Source organism: Octopus sinensis, linkage group LG3, assembly GCF_006345805.1.
Source record: "Octopus sinensis linkage group LG3, ASM634580v1, whole genome shotgun sequence".
NCBI classification, from domain to species: Eukaryota; Metazoa; Mollusca; class Cephalopoda; order Octopoda; family Octopodidae; genus Octopus; species Octopus sinensis.
The window spans coordinates 19,767,954-19,783,083 of record NC_042999.1 but is presented as its reverse complement, the minus strand read 5'-3'; the positions used below and the strand labels follow the sequence as shown (position 1 = coordinate 19,783,083).

The window sequence follows — 15,130 nt, the reverse complement described above, 5'->3', positions numbered from 1 at the left end:
CGATTTAATAGCAATTTTCGAAGTAAATGAAAAATAACAACTTTTACCTTGTTATTTTTATTAGCGGTTATACCATGGTTTCGAATTTCTTTAGCAAATAAGATTATTTGCCATCCTTTAATAGGTAATTTAGCAAAACAATATTATCCGCCAGGCGAATTCTCGTCAGTAACCGGCCTCAATAACTAACTTATAATTCAGAGACAAGATAACACGTCCCGTCATTATATGTTATAATTTTTCAAAATTCCGCGCGCAGGCGCATTTACAGTCGGCAATAAATATAATGCTGAGATGAATCTTCGAGAATGCTAAGAACATATTCATAAGATACATATGTAGGGTAGCGAATATTCATTATAAATATCACCACCAGTGGCCTAGCATGTATAAATAGTCAATAGACAACATATTCATATATTAAAATAGTGTACATTTAAGAACAAGAGAAAACTGTCCATTAACAGGTAATTTTTACATGCTAGAGATAGCAGCCAACACGGCCAAAACAACGATTTTATAGCAATTTTCGAAGTAAATGGAAAATACAAACTTTTACCTTGTTATTTTTTTTAGCGGTTATAACCGAAAAATAACAAGGCAAAAGTTTATATTTTTCATTTACTTCGAAAATTGCTATTAAATCGTGGTTTTGGCTGTGTTGGTTGCTATTTCTAGCATGTAAAAATTACCTGTTAAAGGGTAGTTTTCCTTTGTGTTTAATTGTATACTATTTTAAAATATGAATATGTTGTCTATTGACTATTTATACATGCTAGGCCACTGGTGGTGATATTTATTGCGAATATTCACTAGTGTTTACCGTTGGCGATTTTTTTTCCTCTGTCTTCCCTTCTCTGGATCTTTCCTTCTCCTATGTTTCCGACGAAGATCACAGCTCGAAACGTTAAACTCTCCTTCTTTCCTTCTTTCCTGAGCGTCCAATAATATTATATTTGTTCTACGTCCTCGCGTTGTTGTGTTTTTTTGTGCTTTCATGTTTGGATTAACTTTATATATATATATATATATATATAATATATATATATATATATATATATATATATATATATATATATAATATATATATATATATGTGTGTGTGTGTGTATGTATATATATATATATATATATATATGACAGTTGAAACAATCTTGTCACAACCTGAGACTTTGAAGACTGCTTTAATGCAAGAAAGTATACTAGTCCCTTAATATTTTATATTCAATATTTCAATATTTCATCTATTCAATAAGACAATCAATACTTCATTTCATTTTACTATATATACTATTTATACTATATATTCTATATTCTACATTAATATTATAAAGAATATAAATAAAACATAAAAAAACAAGTTTGGAATTTCTTTGAATAATATACTCTTTACTCTTTACTCTTTTACTTGTTTCAGTCATTTGACTGCGGCTATGCTAGAGCACCGCCCTTAGTTGAGCAAATCGACCCCGGGACTTATTCTTTGTAAGCCTAGTACTTATTCTATCGGTCTCTTTTGCCGAACCGCTAAGTGACGGAGACATAAACGCACCAGCATCGGTTGTCAAGCAATGCTAGGGGGACAAACACAGACACACAAACACACACACACATACATACATACATATACATATTTCCATCTACCAAATCCACTCACAAGACATGGTCGGCCCGAGGCTATAGTAGAAGGCACTTGCCCAAGATGCCACGCAGTGGTATTGAACCTGGAACTATGTGGCTGGTAAGCAAGCTACTTACCACACAGCCACTCCTGCGCCTATATATATATATATATATATATATATATATATATATATATATATATATATACTTATATAAAGTGCATTAAATAATCATCGTATTCCAATTTCTTTCACTTTTCCATGAGAATGACTCTTTCCATACAGACACATGCAAGCTAAGTTTTCAGATTTTCTGGATGAAGTTTTTAGAAATAATCCAATAGGTTTACCATTAATTTCGTGAAATATTCATGAGTTACGTTTTCTATTATAATACCAAATGTTAAATTGTAATTTTTCTTTTTGCTCTGATTTAGTTCTGGTTATCAATATAAGTATGCATTTTCGACTTTGTAAAAGTTTAGAATTAAATCTCATCTTTCAAGATTTAAACCCCACGCAATAACAGTTGACAAATTTATCATATCGGGGTAGTCAATTCTCAACAAGGTTTGAAGACATATATATATATATCTATATATATATATATATATATATATATATATATATATATATATATATATATATATATTTCAACAATACCCTTATATTGATTAATTAATGATTTTTTAACTAATTCTGAAATTAAATCAGCAGTTTATATTTGCTGCTGATAAGTTGGCGCGATTACGGTAGATTTTGAAAATTTAGAGTATATATTCCCGAAGCATCGATGAAGCTGCCTCGTGGAATATTTATTCCTCCTGGCCTTCTTGCCGATGAGACAAGCCAGTGGTAGATTGACTTGATTAAATTTAATTTAATTTAATTAGGCTAGTTTGCCAAAAGTACGTCGAAACAATGCATTGTCCAAGGATGATTAGGGTAAATGTTTTAATTTTCCTTTGATTTCTGAATTACTACTATTTAGCGGTTTGAGCTTTGGCTGCTCTTTCTAGTGAGTCGAATGGCCTATCAGGGCCATTCCTTAATATTGTTGAAATTATATATATACAGTCTGTGACTATTTTCTCTTTCTCACTGGACCGCTGGTGGCCAAAAAAATTTCTATTGAATTTTTTGCTACCCTTATATTGATTATATATATATATATATATATATATATTATATATATATATATATATATATATATATATATATATATATACATGTGTGTTCTCCTCTATGGATGTTCAATTTTCAAATATCCCAATATGAGTCCCCTATGGCAAAAAAAAGTCAAATGGAAGGAACCTCTTAAATATTTTAGAACTTCAATATTTCAAGAAGATTAGAACAAATAATGAAAACCTAGAAGTCTAAGCTGATAAATGGCCCCTCTCCGTCGTTGGTCAAACTACTGAAATCATACCCTACAGTTCTTAGAAAGAAATGGATGCACTGGATAATGTAGAAACGGAATGTAAAGCCTTTAATCATTGAGTGATGTCTAAATAACAAGAGTCATTAAAAAATGAGTCTTTAGATATTAGGGAAATACTCTTACTCTTTTACTTGTTTCAGTCATTTCACTGCGGCCATGCTGGAGCACCGCCCTTAGTCGAGCAAATCGACCCCGGGACTTATTCTTTGTAAGCCCAGTACTTATTCTATCGGTCCCTTTTGCCGAACCGCTAAGTGACGGGTACGTAAACACACCAGCATCGGTTGTCAAGCAATGCTAGGGGGACAAACACACACACAAACATATACACACACATACATATATATATATACATATATACGACAGGCTTCTTTCAGTTTCCGTCTACCAAATCCACTCACAAGGCATTGGTCGGCCCGGGGCTATATTAGAAGACACTTGCCCAAGATGCCACGCAGTGGGACTGAACCCGGAACCATGTGGCTGGTAAGCAAGCTACATACCACACAGCCACTCCTGCACCTAATGTAAATAAACTTAAAACCTCAGAATATGTATTTCTTATTCCCTCATTGTCATATCCTTTATATGTCTGAGACCAAAATTATGCGATGTATAATAAATTAATGTTAAAAGTAGATAGAAGAGCATCGTAGAAGTAAATACGTAGATTGATTTAGTTCTCATCATTGAGTTTGTTCTTTATAAGGTATGAATCTTCACCCTATGTTAATCTAAAGATTAATATGAACGAAATAAATTTTATGAATTGTTGAAAGAAATTTTGAGATATTGTTGGTGTTTTATCTTTCTAAAGATTACGGAACTGACTTATTTGGAAAAGACCAAAAGTTCCAGTGTCACTGTAAAAACATTACTGACTGTGGCTTCCGGATCCTTAGTGAATGTGAAAGAGGATGCTCACTTGGATATAAATTGCCATATTGCCAAAGAAGTAAGTAAAGCAATAGCAGGATTACTGAAGATTATCTTCTTATATATATTCTGTTTAAATTGTAATTTCCTTAAAACTGGGTTGACCGAAGATACAGGCACGTATTTCTGATAATAAATACAATTGTTTAAAGCATGAATTTCACTCTCAACATTTTCATTCTGACTAAATCGAAATTTTAAGTAAGACATGGGAAAATATTAAGGCCTTCTGAATATAAGGAAATATATGCCCCTTAAGACTTCATTGTGGAGGCGCAATGGCCCAGTGGTTAGGGCAGCGGTCTTGCGGTCAGAGGATCGCGGTTTCGATTCCCAAATCGGGCGTTGTGTGTTTTTAAAAGCGAAAGCACCTAAAAGCTTCACGATGCTCCGGCAGGGGTGGTGGCGACCCCTGTTGTATTCTTTCGCCACACCTTTCTCTCACTCTCTCTTCTTGTTCCTTGGGGGGAACACATACGCCACAAAAATAGGGAAACCGGACCCATGAACCTGGCTAGGCTTGAAAAGGGCGACGTTTTTTTTTTCTACAGTGAAAGAAAATGTCTACCTTCTTAACCTTAATATTTGTTGTAATTCAAATGTGAATATCACTTTTGTTAGCAAAAATATACCATTACCCCTCTGAATATTTTCTTAAGTTATTTGATGTTTGTTTTCATTTTTCGATTTTTCAATTTAATAATCTAAAATTATCTTTTTCGTTATATTCAGGGAAATATCATGAATTTATACAGAACGAGAGGAATAATTATTCGCATTTATTTTCCTCTCATAATCAAATTGCAGTGAAACCTCAAATTAGAATACAATTTAGAAACACATACAGATTTAATACTGTAGCAATTTACAGTAATTATTCTGGTGAGAAACATTTCATTTTCTAATATGTTGTTGATAATGATTGTAGTGGTTATATTTTTTATGACAGTGCGGCGGCGAGCTGGCAGAAACGTTAGCACGCCGGGCGGAATGCGTAGCCGTAATTCGTCTGCCGTTACGTTCTGAGTTCAAATTCTGCCTTGGTCGACATTGCCTTTCATCCTTTTGGGGTCGATAAATTAAGTACCAGTTACGCACTGGGGTCGATATAATCGACTTAATCCGTTTGTCTGTCCTTGTTTGTCCTCTCTGTGTTTAGCCGCTTGTAGGTAGTAAAGAAATAGGTATTTCGTCTGTCTTTACGTTCTGAGTTCAAATTCTGCCGAGGTCAATTTTGCCTTTCATCCTTTCGGGGTTGATAAATTAAGTACCAGTTACGCACTGGGATCGATATAATCGACTTAATCCGTTTGTCTGTCCTTGTTTGTCCTCTCTGTATTTAGCCCCTTGTGGGTAGTAAAGAAATATATATTTTTTATGACGGTAAAAATATATAGGCGTAGGAGTGCTGTGTGGTAAGAGCTTGCTTACCAACCACATGGTTCCGGGTTCAGTCCCACAGCGTGGCACCTTGGGTAAGTGTCTTGCGAGTGGATTTGGTAGATGGAAACTGAAAGAAGCGCGTCGTATATATGTTTATATACATATATGCGTGTTTGTGTGTCCGTGTTTGTCCCCCCAACATCGCTTGACAACCGATGCTGGTGTGTTTACGTTCCCGTAACTTAGCGGTTCGGCAAAAAAGTGACCGATAATATAAGTACTAGGCTTACAAAGAATAAGTCCTGCGGTCGATTTGATCGACTAAAGGCGGTGTTCCATAGTCACATGACTGAAACAAGTAAAAGAGTAAAAAGAGTAAAGAGTAAATTGAAATTAATTTGTTTTCAATTTAGAGATTATCTATTGACTGACAATAAAATGATTTGCTTGAAACACAAAAATATTGGTTCGAGTTGACAGAGTACAATTTTTAATGTTTATTAGAAAATTTATAATGATCATTCCAAATGTGCAATATCTGTGAAAACATTGGCAATGTGATATATACTCTTTACTCTTTTACTTGTTTCAATCACGTGATTGTGGCCATGCTGGAGCACCGCCTTTAGTTGAGCAAATCGACCACCCAGGACCCATTCTTTGCAAGCCTAGTACTTATTCTATCGGTCTCTTTTGCCGAACCGCTACGTTACGGGGACGTAAACACACCAGCATCGGTTGTCAAGCGATGTTGGCGGGGGGTGGACAAACGCAAACACAGACACACAAACATATACACACACATATATAGGCGTAGGAGTGGCTGTGTGGTAAGTAGCTTGTTTACCAACCAGATGGTCCCGGGTTCAGTCCCACTGCGTGCCACCTTGGGCAAGTGTTTTCTACTATAGCCTCGGGCCGACCAAAGCCTTGTGAGTGGATTTGGTAGACGGAAACTGAAAGAAGCCCGTCGTATATATGTATATATATATATGTGTGTGTGTGCGTGCATGTTTGTGTTTGTCCCCCTAGCATTGCTTGACAACCGATGCTGGTGTGTTTATGTCCCCGTCACGAAGCGGTTCGGCAAAAGAGACCGATAGAATAAGTACTGGGCTTACAAAGAATAAGTCCCGGGGTCGAGTTGCTCGATTAAAAGCGGTGCCCCAGCATGGCCGCAGTCAAATGACTGAAACAAGTAAAAGAGTAAAAGAGTAAAAGAGATATATACATACATATATATACGACGGCTTCTTTCAGTTTCCGTCTACCAAATCCACTCACAAGGCTTTGGTGGGCCCGAGGCTATAGTAGAAGACACTTATCCAAGGTGCCACTACGTGACACTGGACCCGGAACCATGTGGTTCGTAAGCAATTACTGACCACACAGCTACTCCTACGCTTATATATTAACTTTCAAGTTAGCCAAAATCCAGATTAGTACTGGAGGAGATTTATTCTATCAAACCCCGTAGAATGAAAGGCAAAATCGACTTCGGCGGAATTTGAAAGTAAATCATCAGAAGGCATGTTAGCTTGCCACCTTAAATAATATTAATAATGCAAGTACTGCAGCGTAAAGGTAGATCTTTCTTTATTATTTACTCTTTCTCTCCCTCTTTAACATATTTATCAATTTCATTGACTTCAGCTGGTTTCATAGCATGTTTAAGAAAAATAGTAGGCGGTATTTAATAGTCTTCTCTATGTAAACATGAAACACAAAAAATGTTTGGCAGAAAGCATACTGTTATATTCATTCTACTTCAATGCATTAATAAGGTAAGAAAAGGGAGATCACTGCAAATTAGTACTAAAATGTAGTCATGGATCCGGCTGCACAGGGTGTAAAATATAATGTATGTATATATTCAAATTCAAGTTGATATGATAATAATATTGATTATGATGATGATGATTTGATGGGTATATATATATATATATATATATATTTGTAAAAAAGAAGTTTGAAAATATATATATATATATTTGTTCAGCAAGATTTATTGGCTAAACTGTCAATATGACCATTCCGAAATATAACAATATATATATATATTTATATATATACTAGCAGTATCGCCCGGCGTTGCTCGGGTTTGTAAGGGAAATAACTATATAAGCATTTTTAGAGAGTTATAGCAAAAAGATAGCAAAAGAATGCATTAAAAATGGAATAAAAAATTATGGTAATTTTTTTTTAAATCGTTGACTCATCGTAGACATTTTTAGAGAGTTACATCCCTTATATAATAGCGAAAAAATGCATTAAAATGGAAAAAATGATGGTAATTTTGTTTTTAAATCGTAAACTCATCGTAGACGCGCGCCAATACCAAGAAGGGCTCGATATGAATCATGACTATAAGATACCCGGTTTTGGTTAAACTGCATCGCAAAATGTGGGAGTAGTTAGGAATCTAAATCGTAGGAGACAGACACACAACTTCACTTTTATATATAAAGATTTGTGCAACAGCTAAAACATTCGGTTGTGCAAATTGTTTGCACAGGAAACCTGCCCTGTGTGGCGGTTTTTGCCGTTTTTGTGGATCTGTTTCAGCTTTTTTAGTGATTTCTGTTTTGGCGACTTCAAGCCATGAAGTCGTTGTTCTAAAAGAACGCTGGTCTCCTTGACAACGCTTTACGACGTTGGTTTCCTTACACTCCCTTCTCCACAGCTTCACGAGGGAGGGAAGAAGGGGGAGAAGTAACACAGGTGCAGGTGTGAGCATGGACGCCAACTCCGCCGCCATCGACACACGAAAAAATATGCGTTAAAATGGAGAAAAGATTATGGTAAATTATTTTTAAAATCGTAGACTCATCGTAGACGCGCGCTAATACCCAGACGGGCTCGACATGAATCACGACTATAAGATACCCGAATTTGGTGAAACTGCATCGCAAAATGTGGGAGTAGTTAGGAATCTAAATCGTAGGAGACAGACACTCACACAACTTCACTTTTATATATATAGATATATAATTATTAATATTTGAGGAAATAAAATCCAAAACTTACGGGGAAACAAAATTCAATTTAGAAATATTAAATCAAATTTCACACAATATATAATATATTTATATTAAAAAAAATAGAAAAAAGACCCACCTTTTATCAATTCAAAATGAACAATTAAATTACACAATCTAGAAAATGACATATAATAGAAATATTAACATTAAAATAACAATAAAATGTCAAAGATTAAGTAAATTGCAAAAAGAAAAAAATAATAATAATGATAATGACGTATATAAATTTATATACGTTATTATTATTATTATTATTATTATTATTATTATTATTATTATTGCAATTTACTTAATCTTTGACATTTTATTGTTATTTTAATGTTAATATTTCTGTTATATGTAGTTTTCTAGATGGTGTAATTTAATTGTTCATTTTGAATTGATAAAAGGTGTTTTTTTCTAATTTTATATATATATGTGTGTGTGTGTGTGTGTATGTATGCGTGTATGTATGTATGTATGTATGTATGTATGTATGTATGTATGTATGTATGAATGTATGTATACACACACATTTCTTTAATTTATTTTTTAATTAAGCTTAACATTTACAGACACAATACTTTTTATTTTTCTGTATGTACCCTTCTCTACAGATTCAACGATGAGAGTTACCTATCCAGGTGGAATGGAATGCAACCTAAAACCAAATACAAATAAGACAATGTGTACTGGTGATGCAACGGCTGATAAATTGTATATCGATGGCAAAGCCGGAGTTAATCATATTAAGTTAATTGGTATGTTGATGTCTCGCTTTATAAAACTATTATCAAATGCCTTTCCAAATGTTAAGTGCGATCATTGATACCAAAATCATTTATCAAACAATAGGCGTAGGAGTGGTTGTGTGGTAAGTAGCTTGCTTACCAACCACATGGTTCCGGGTTCAGTTCCAGTGCGTGGCACCTTGAGCAAGTGTCTTCTACTATAGCCTCGGGCCGACCAAAGCCTTGTGAGTGGATTTGGTAGACGGAAACTGAAAGAAGCCCGTTGTATATATGTATATATATATATGTATATATATATATATGTATATATATATATATATATATATATATTATATATATATATATATATATATATATGCGTGTGTGTGTTTGTCCCCCTAGCATTGCTTGACAACCGATGCTGGTGTGTTTATGTCCCCGTTACTTAGCGGTTCGGCAAAAGAGACCGATAGAATAAGTACTGGGCTTACAAAAAATAAAAGAATACGTCCCGGGGTCGAGTTGCTCGATTAAAGGCGGTGCTCCAGTATGGCAAACAAGTAAAAGAGTAAAAAGAGTCTTTATAAAACTATCATCAAATGTTTTTCCAAATGTTAAGTGCGATCATTGATACCAAAACCTTTTATCAAACAATAATTCATCTCACAACTTCTTTTCGAAGCAATTTTTCATCGAAACAACTTTTTAAGAAGACAACTTTTCAACAGGTCTCTTATTAATCTTTTACTCTTTTACGTATTTCAGTCATTTGACTGTGGCCATGCTGGAGCACCACCTTTTAGTCGAGCAAATCTACCCCAGGACTTATTCTTTGTAAGCCTAGTACTTATTCTATCAGTCTCTTTTGCCGAACCGCTAGGTTACGGGGATGTAAACACACCAGTATCGGTTGTCAAAGCGATGTTGGGGGCACAAACACAGATACACACACACACACACACACACACACATATATATTAAGAACAAGCTTACTTAGAAATGGATGCATGCGTTCCGTCATATAATAAGTTAATAAATAAATAAAACATATGCATATATACATACATATATTTACGTACCTACCTCTACATGTATATATACATGCATATATGGGTACACGACACAAAAAAATCGTCGAACACCATGAGAAACGAAAACATAAACACAAAACCAAGGAAATGGACATTTTTCTTAAACAACGAAAAAATAGAGTACAGGACATACAAAACAAGGAAAATTCGCCTTCTTCAGTCAGCTTTGTTTCATCTACTCCACGTTTCGAAGGTCAAGGTGATACATGACTTTAATGAAACAATAGCCGCAGTCAAATGACTGAAAACAAGTAAAAGAGAAAGAGTATAGATCACAAATATTTGTGTAGATATATGTTTTGCTTCAGTCACTGGACTGCGGCCATGCTGGGGCACTGTGTTATATATCACGACATCCCAAAAGTAATGTCTGAACTATCATATATGTAATTTCTATCAAATTTTACTGTATTCTGAAACGTCAAATGTATTGATTGAGACACATATTAATTTGGAAATCTTTAAATTATTATAATTTCTTGTTGAAGAATAATCTGATTGAATTAATTACTAATATTAACCGCTCAAAGATGAACGCCTCGAAGAAGTATTCAAGGCACATAATGTTATGGGAAATATAGTGTTATGTGAAACATAATGTTATGGGAAACATAATGTTAAGGGAAACAGTGCTGCAGAAACAGCCCGAAATACCCGTTCTGTTTATGGAGAAGAGTGCTTCAACGAAAGAAGTCACAGAAAATGGTTTGCAGTTTTCAAAAATCGTAACGTCAGCCGAAGTGAGAGACCGCGAATGTGACGCCATGTTGAATTTGCATTTGTCGATGAACATCTGTTGCCAGAGCTTGAGAAGTATAATGCTGTGTCAGTTGAAGAATTGGCAAGCAAGCTCAATCCAAAACTTTCAACTGTTCATCGCCATCTTCAACGGCTTGGATAGGAACAGAAACTCGGAAAATAGGTTCCCCATGAGTTGACAGAAGCCAACTAAAAATCACGAGTGGACATCTGCTCGTCTCTTTACTCTCATAAGCGTATTTCACCACCTTGGGACAGATTTTTTGTTTGTTCCTTCTCGAGTCATGCCTGGCTCATTGGGGCCGGTTTCCCGGTTTCCTTCACGTATAGATTTCCCACCTGGACGGGACGCAGTCCATCGCAAGTGAGCTGCAAGATGCAGGAGGATAGAGTGAGAGAAAGTTGAGGCGAAAGAGTCAGCAGAAGTTTCGCCATTACCTTCTGCCGGAGCCGCGTAGAGCTTAGGTATTTCGCTCATAAATACACACATCGTCCGGTCTGAGATTCGGACCCGCAATCCCTCGACCGCTAGTCCGCTGCTCTAACCACTAGGCCATGTGCCTCCACCTTGGGACAGATTAGTGACTGGTGATTAAAAATGGGTTTGTAAAGAAAACTATAACCGATGCAGGCAATGGCTTAGCTGTGAAGAACAGGTTAAACCACGACTCTAAAAGGACTTCCGGGCAAAAAAGTTTCTTCTTCCTGTTTGGTGAGAATTTTCCACTTTGCGGTGCTACCAACTAATGCAACCATTACTGCTCACACCTATTGCCAAGAATCAAAGAACTTGTATGCTTTGAATAAAGGCCTGCTTTAGCGAATGGTAAAGCAGTGGTGTTTCAAGATGATAATGCATGGTCTCACAGTGCAAAGATTGCATCTGAAGAAAATCGAGGAACTTGGCTGGGAGAAAATCCCTTACCTGCTTTATTTGCCGGAACTCTCCCCTTCTGATTACCATCAATTTCGAGGCTTACAGAATCATTTAGATGGATTAGTACTCAAAATTGTTGTATTTCGGAATGGTCATTTTACCAGTTTAGCCAATGAAAACACACGCACTATATATTTGGTGTTACTTTGTTTCAGTGTTATTTATTTTTTACATTAATTTTAATCTTATTTCGACCAAAGTTCTTCTGTGACCGCATCAGTGGTCCTTTGTTTTCTTCTTTCTTATTTGTGTGTCTCTCCTTACTAACCGTCAGCCATTTTGTATTTCTATTGTATGTGTCTTCATTTGCGCATGCGTATATCTCTTGTGCGTCTATGTTTATTAGCTAAACTGGCAAAATGACCATTCCGAAATACAACAATATCTGTTTCAACACACGACTTCACATAAAAAATCTTACGCAACAAATATATAAACGTAATAAAAAGAAATTGTTTCGATATTATCAATTTAGGATGTCCACCCGAATTGTATGGAAAAAATTGTACAAATGAATGTCATTGTTCTCGAGGGGAATCATGTCACCAAATTTCTGGAATCTGTAAAAATGGCTGCGAAGATGGATGGCATGGAAAGAAGTGTGACAAGCAAACGTATGGTGAGTACATATTTGTTAAGGGTATGGAGATACTTAGATTTCGGCCATAATTTACCCAAGCCATCACTAATTTAACAACAGCACCTATAAAGACATTTAATCGTGCTTTGGGCACCATAGCCCTTGCGTACAAAGAGTTGTTTGCAGGGATACATCCGAGTGTAGTTGCTTTATCTGGAACTTTTTGGGGTTATACATCCGGGAAACGTTTGACTGTTGGGATTTTTATATCTTCCTTTATATGTCTTGGATTGGTGTTGAAGAGAGCAGGGCAAGTTGAGGCAAAATAGTTCAGTCTCGGTGTTGTAATGTGATGCGAGGGCAATTTTTGTAGAGGACAGATGGCATTGGGACCAAGTCTAGAGTGAATTTTGAAGTTGAATCCAACATCATTTGGACAATGTTGGGATATTTTCCACATTATACAAATGATATAACACCCATGGCGGCGTTAGAGGGAATAAAGCTTGAGCCTCGCGATCCGATCCCAGAAGTCAAAACCTGTCATGTCGTCTTGCTTTTTCTTTGATTGATCTCTGGGATGCTTTAATTTTTATACTTACTTTCGAGTAGAGAGACCAGAACGCATAACAGTTTCATACGTGAGGACGGGCGATGATAGAGAAGCGAAGGATGAATATTAGGAGCATCTCTAGATCAGAAAGTTCTGTGAACCCACGAGCACACTCTGCGGATCATGTCAATTTTTATGTTGCTATGACAACGTGAATGGTGTCCCTAATGTAAATAATGAAGAGAAATGGGTCCGATACATGGCCTTGACGGGCTCCACTGATGACAGGGGCTGAACTTGATCGAACGCCGTCGATCTTCACATGCTTAAATCCACCTTAATGATTTCCCTCAGACCCCGATGTTGGATAGTTACTTTGACAGTATACTGTGATTAAATTTATTGAAAGCCTCGCTGAAGTGAAGATAAATGCATTGAAACCCTCTCTTGGGGCCTTTAGGCTAGGATGAATATGATACCAGAGCTGTCTTAAGTAGTCGCTGCTGGTGCAAAACAAAACATTGTTTTGAAAAAAGTTGATTTACTTTCCAGGAAGTGACTTACTCGAGACTTCATCACTCTATCAAATAATTTGACAATAAGGTAAGATCGGTCGGTGCTTTGCTGCGAGCACTCTCTTTTACTCTCTTTTACTTGTTTCAGTCATTTGACCGCGGCCATGCTGGAGCACCGCCTTTAAACGAGCAACTCGACCCCGGGACTTATTCTTTTGTAAGCCCAGTACTTATTCTATCGGTCTCTTTTGCCGAACCGCTTCGTGACGGGGACATAAACACGCCAGCATCGGTTGTCAAGCAATGCTAGGGGGACAAACACAGACACACAAATATATATATATATATATACATATATACGACAGGCTTCTTTCAGTTTCCGTCTACCAAATCCACTCACAAGGCATTGGTGGGCCCGGGGCTATAGCAGAAGACACTTGCCCAAGATGCCACGCAGTGGGACCTTACCCGGAACCATGTGGTTGGTTAGCAAGCTACTTACGACACAGCCACTCCTGTAATTTGTTTTCCTTTTTGAAAACTGGGACAATCAGCTGCGATAGAAGATTTTCAGCAAAATAGCCATCGTCCAGTGAATTCATCCAGAAAATTGCTTGAGGGAATCCGAATTCATGTCGACACTCTCTCGGGTGATTCGTGGTAATATTCCTCACTGGTCGGTAACTCTATGTTGATCTTTCTATCTTATCGCATGTGGAGGCGCAATGGCCCAGTGGTTAGGGCAGCGGACTCGCTGTCGTAGGATCGCGGTTTCGATTCCCAGACCGGGCGTTGTGGGTGTTTATTGAGCGAAAACACCTAAAGCTCCACGAGGCTCTGGCAGGGATGGTGGTGATCCCGGCTGTACTCTTTCACCACAACTTTCTCTCACTCTTACTTCCTGTTTCTGTTGTACCTGTATTTCAAAGGGCCGGCCTTGTCACTCTCTGTGTCACGCTGAATATCCCCGAGAACTACGTTAAGGGTACACGTGTCTGTGGAGTGCTCAGCCACTTACACGTTAATTTCACGAGCAGACTGTTCCGTTGATCGGATCAACCGGAACCCTCATCGTCGTAACCGATGGAGAAAGAGAGGGAAAAAAAGAAAAGATCTTATCGCATGAAAGGTTGATCTGATGATTTGTGCATTCAGCAAAAATGTTAAGATTAGAGTAGTGGCTTGATTACATTTTTTGAAAGGCCTCGAGAGAGACTGATGGCTTTATGGCAGCGATGGGAGCAGTTTTTGCACTAGGGGTAATGACAGATGTACAGTATGACAGCCAAGGCAGTTTTCTGAAATTCTTTTGCCAGGTTCCACATGGATAAAAAAGAATAATTTGTCTGGTTAAGGAATATTTGGTGGATCAAGTTGTGGTTACACTAGCGGTTTTGTCGGTAGTGTTAGTTAGTTAGTTAGTTAATTTGGCTCAAAAGCAAATAGCAAGGCCATGTAGGGGGACATGGAGTTAAGTACAGGGTGGTGTTCATGTAAAGAGTTCAGGCCACTTGAGGTCCAGGGAGGCTTTGAACAAAGCGGTCGTCGGCATCTTCACC

At 36.9% G+C, this 15,130-nt stretch overlaps 1 protein-coding gene across 2 annotated transcripts in view; it reads left to right on the top strand.

The window, feature by feature from the left end:
• LOC115209969 (protein draper-like) overlaps positions 1-15,130 on the top strand; it is a 51,823-nt gene that overhangs the window by 15,827 nt on the left and 20,866 nt on the right. For both annotated transcript variants that reach the window (XM_029778619.2, XM_029778620.2), the window contains exons 3-6: positions 3,884-4,021; positions 4,735-4,884; positions 9,023-9,166; positions 12,399-12,542. In XM_029778619.2, coding sequence (XP_029634479.1) covers positions 3,884-4,021; positions 4,735-4,884; positions 9,023-9,166; positions 12,399-12,542 — 576 coding nt within the window. The remainder of the gene's footprint in view (positions 1-3,883; positions 4,022-4,734; positions 4,885-9,022; positions 9,167-12,398; positions 12,543-15,130) is intronic.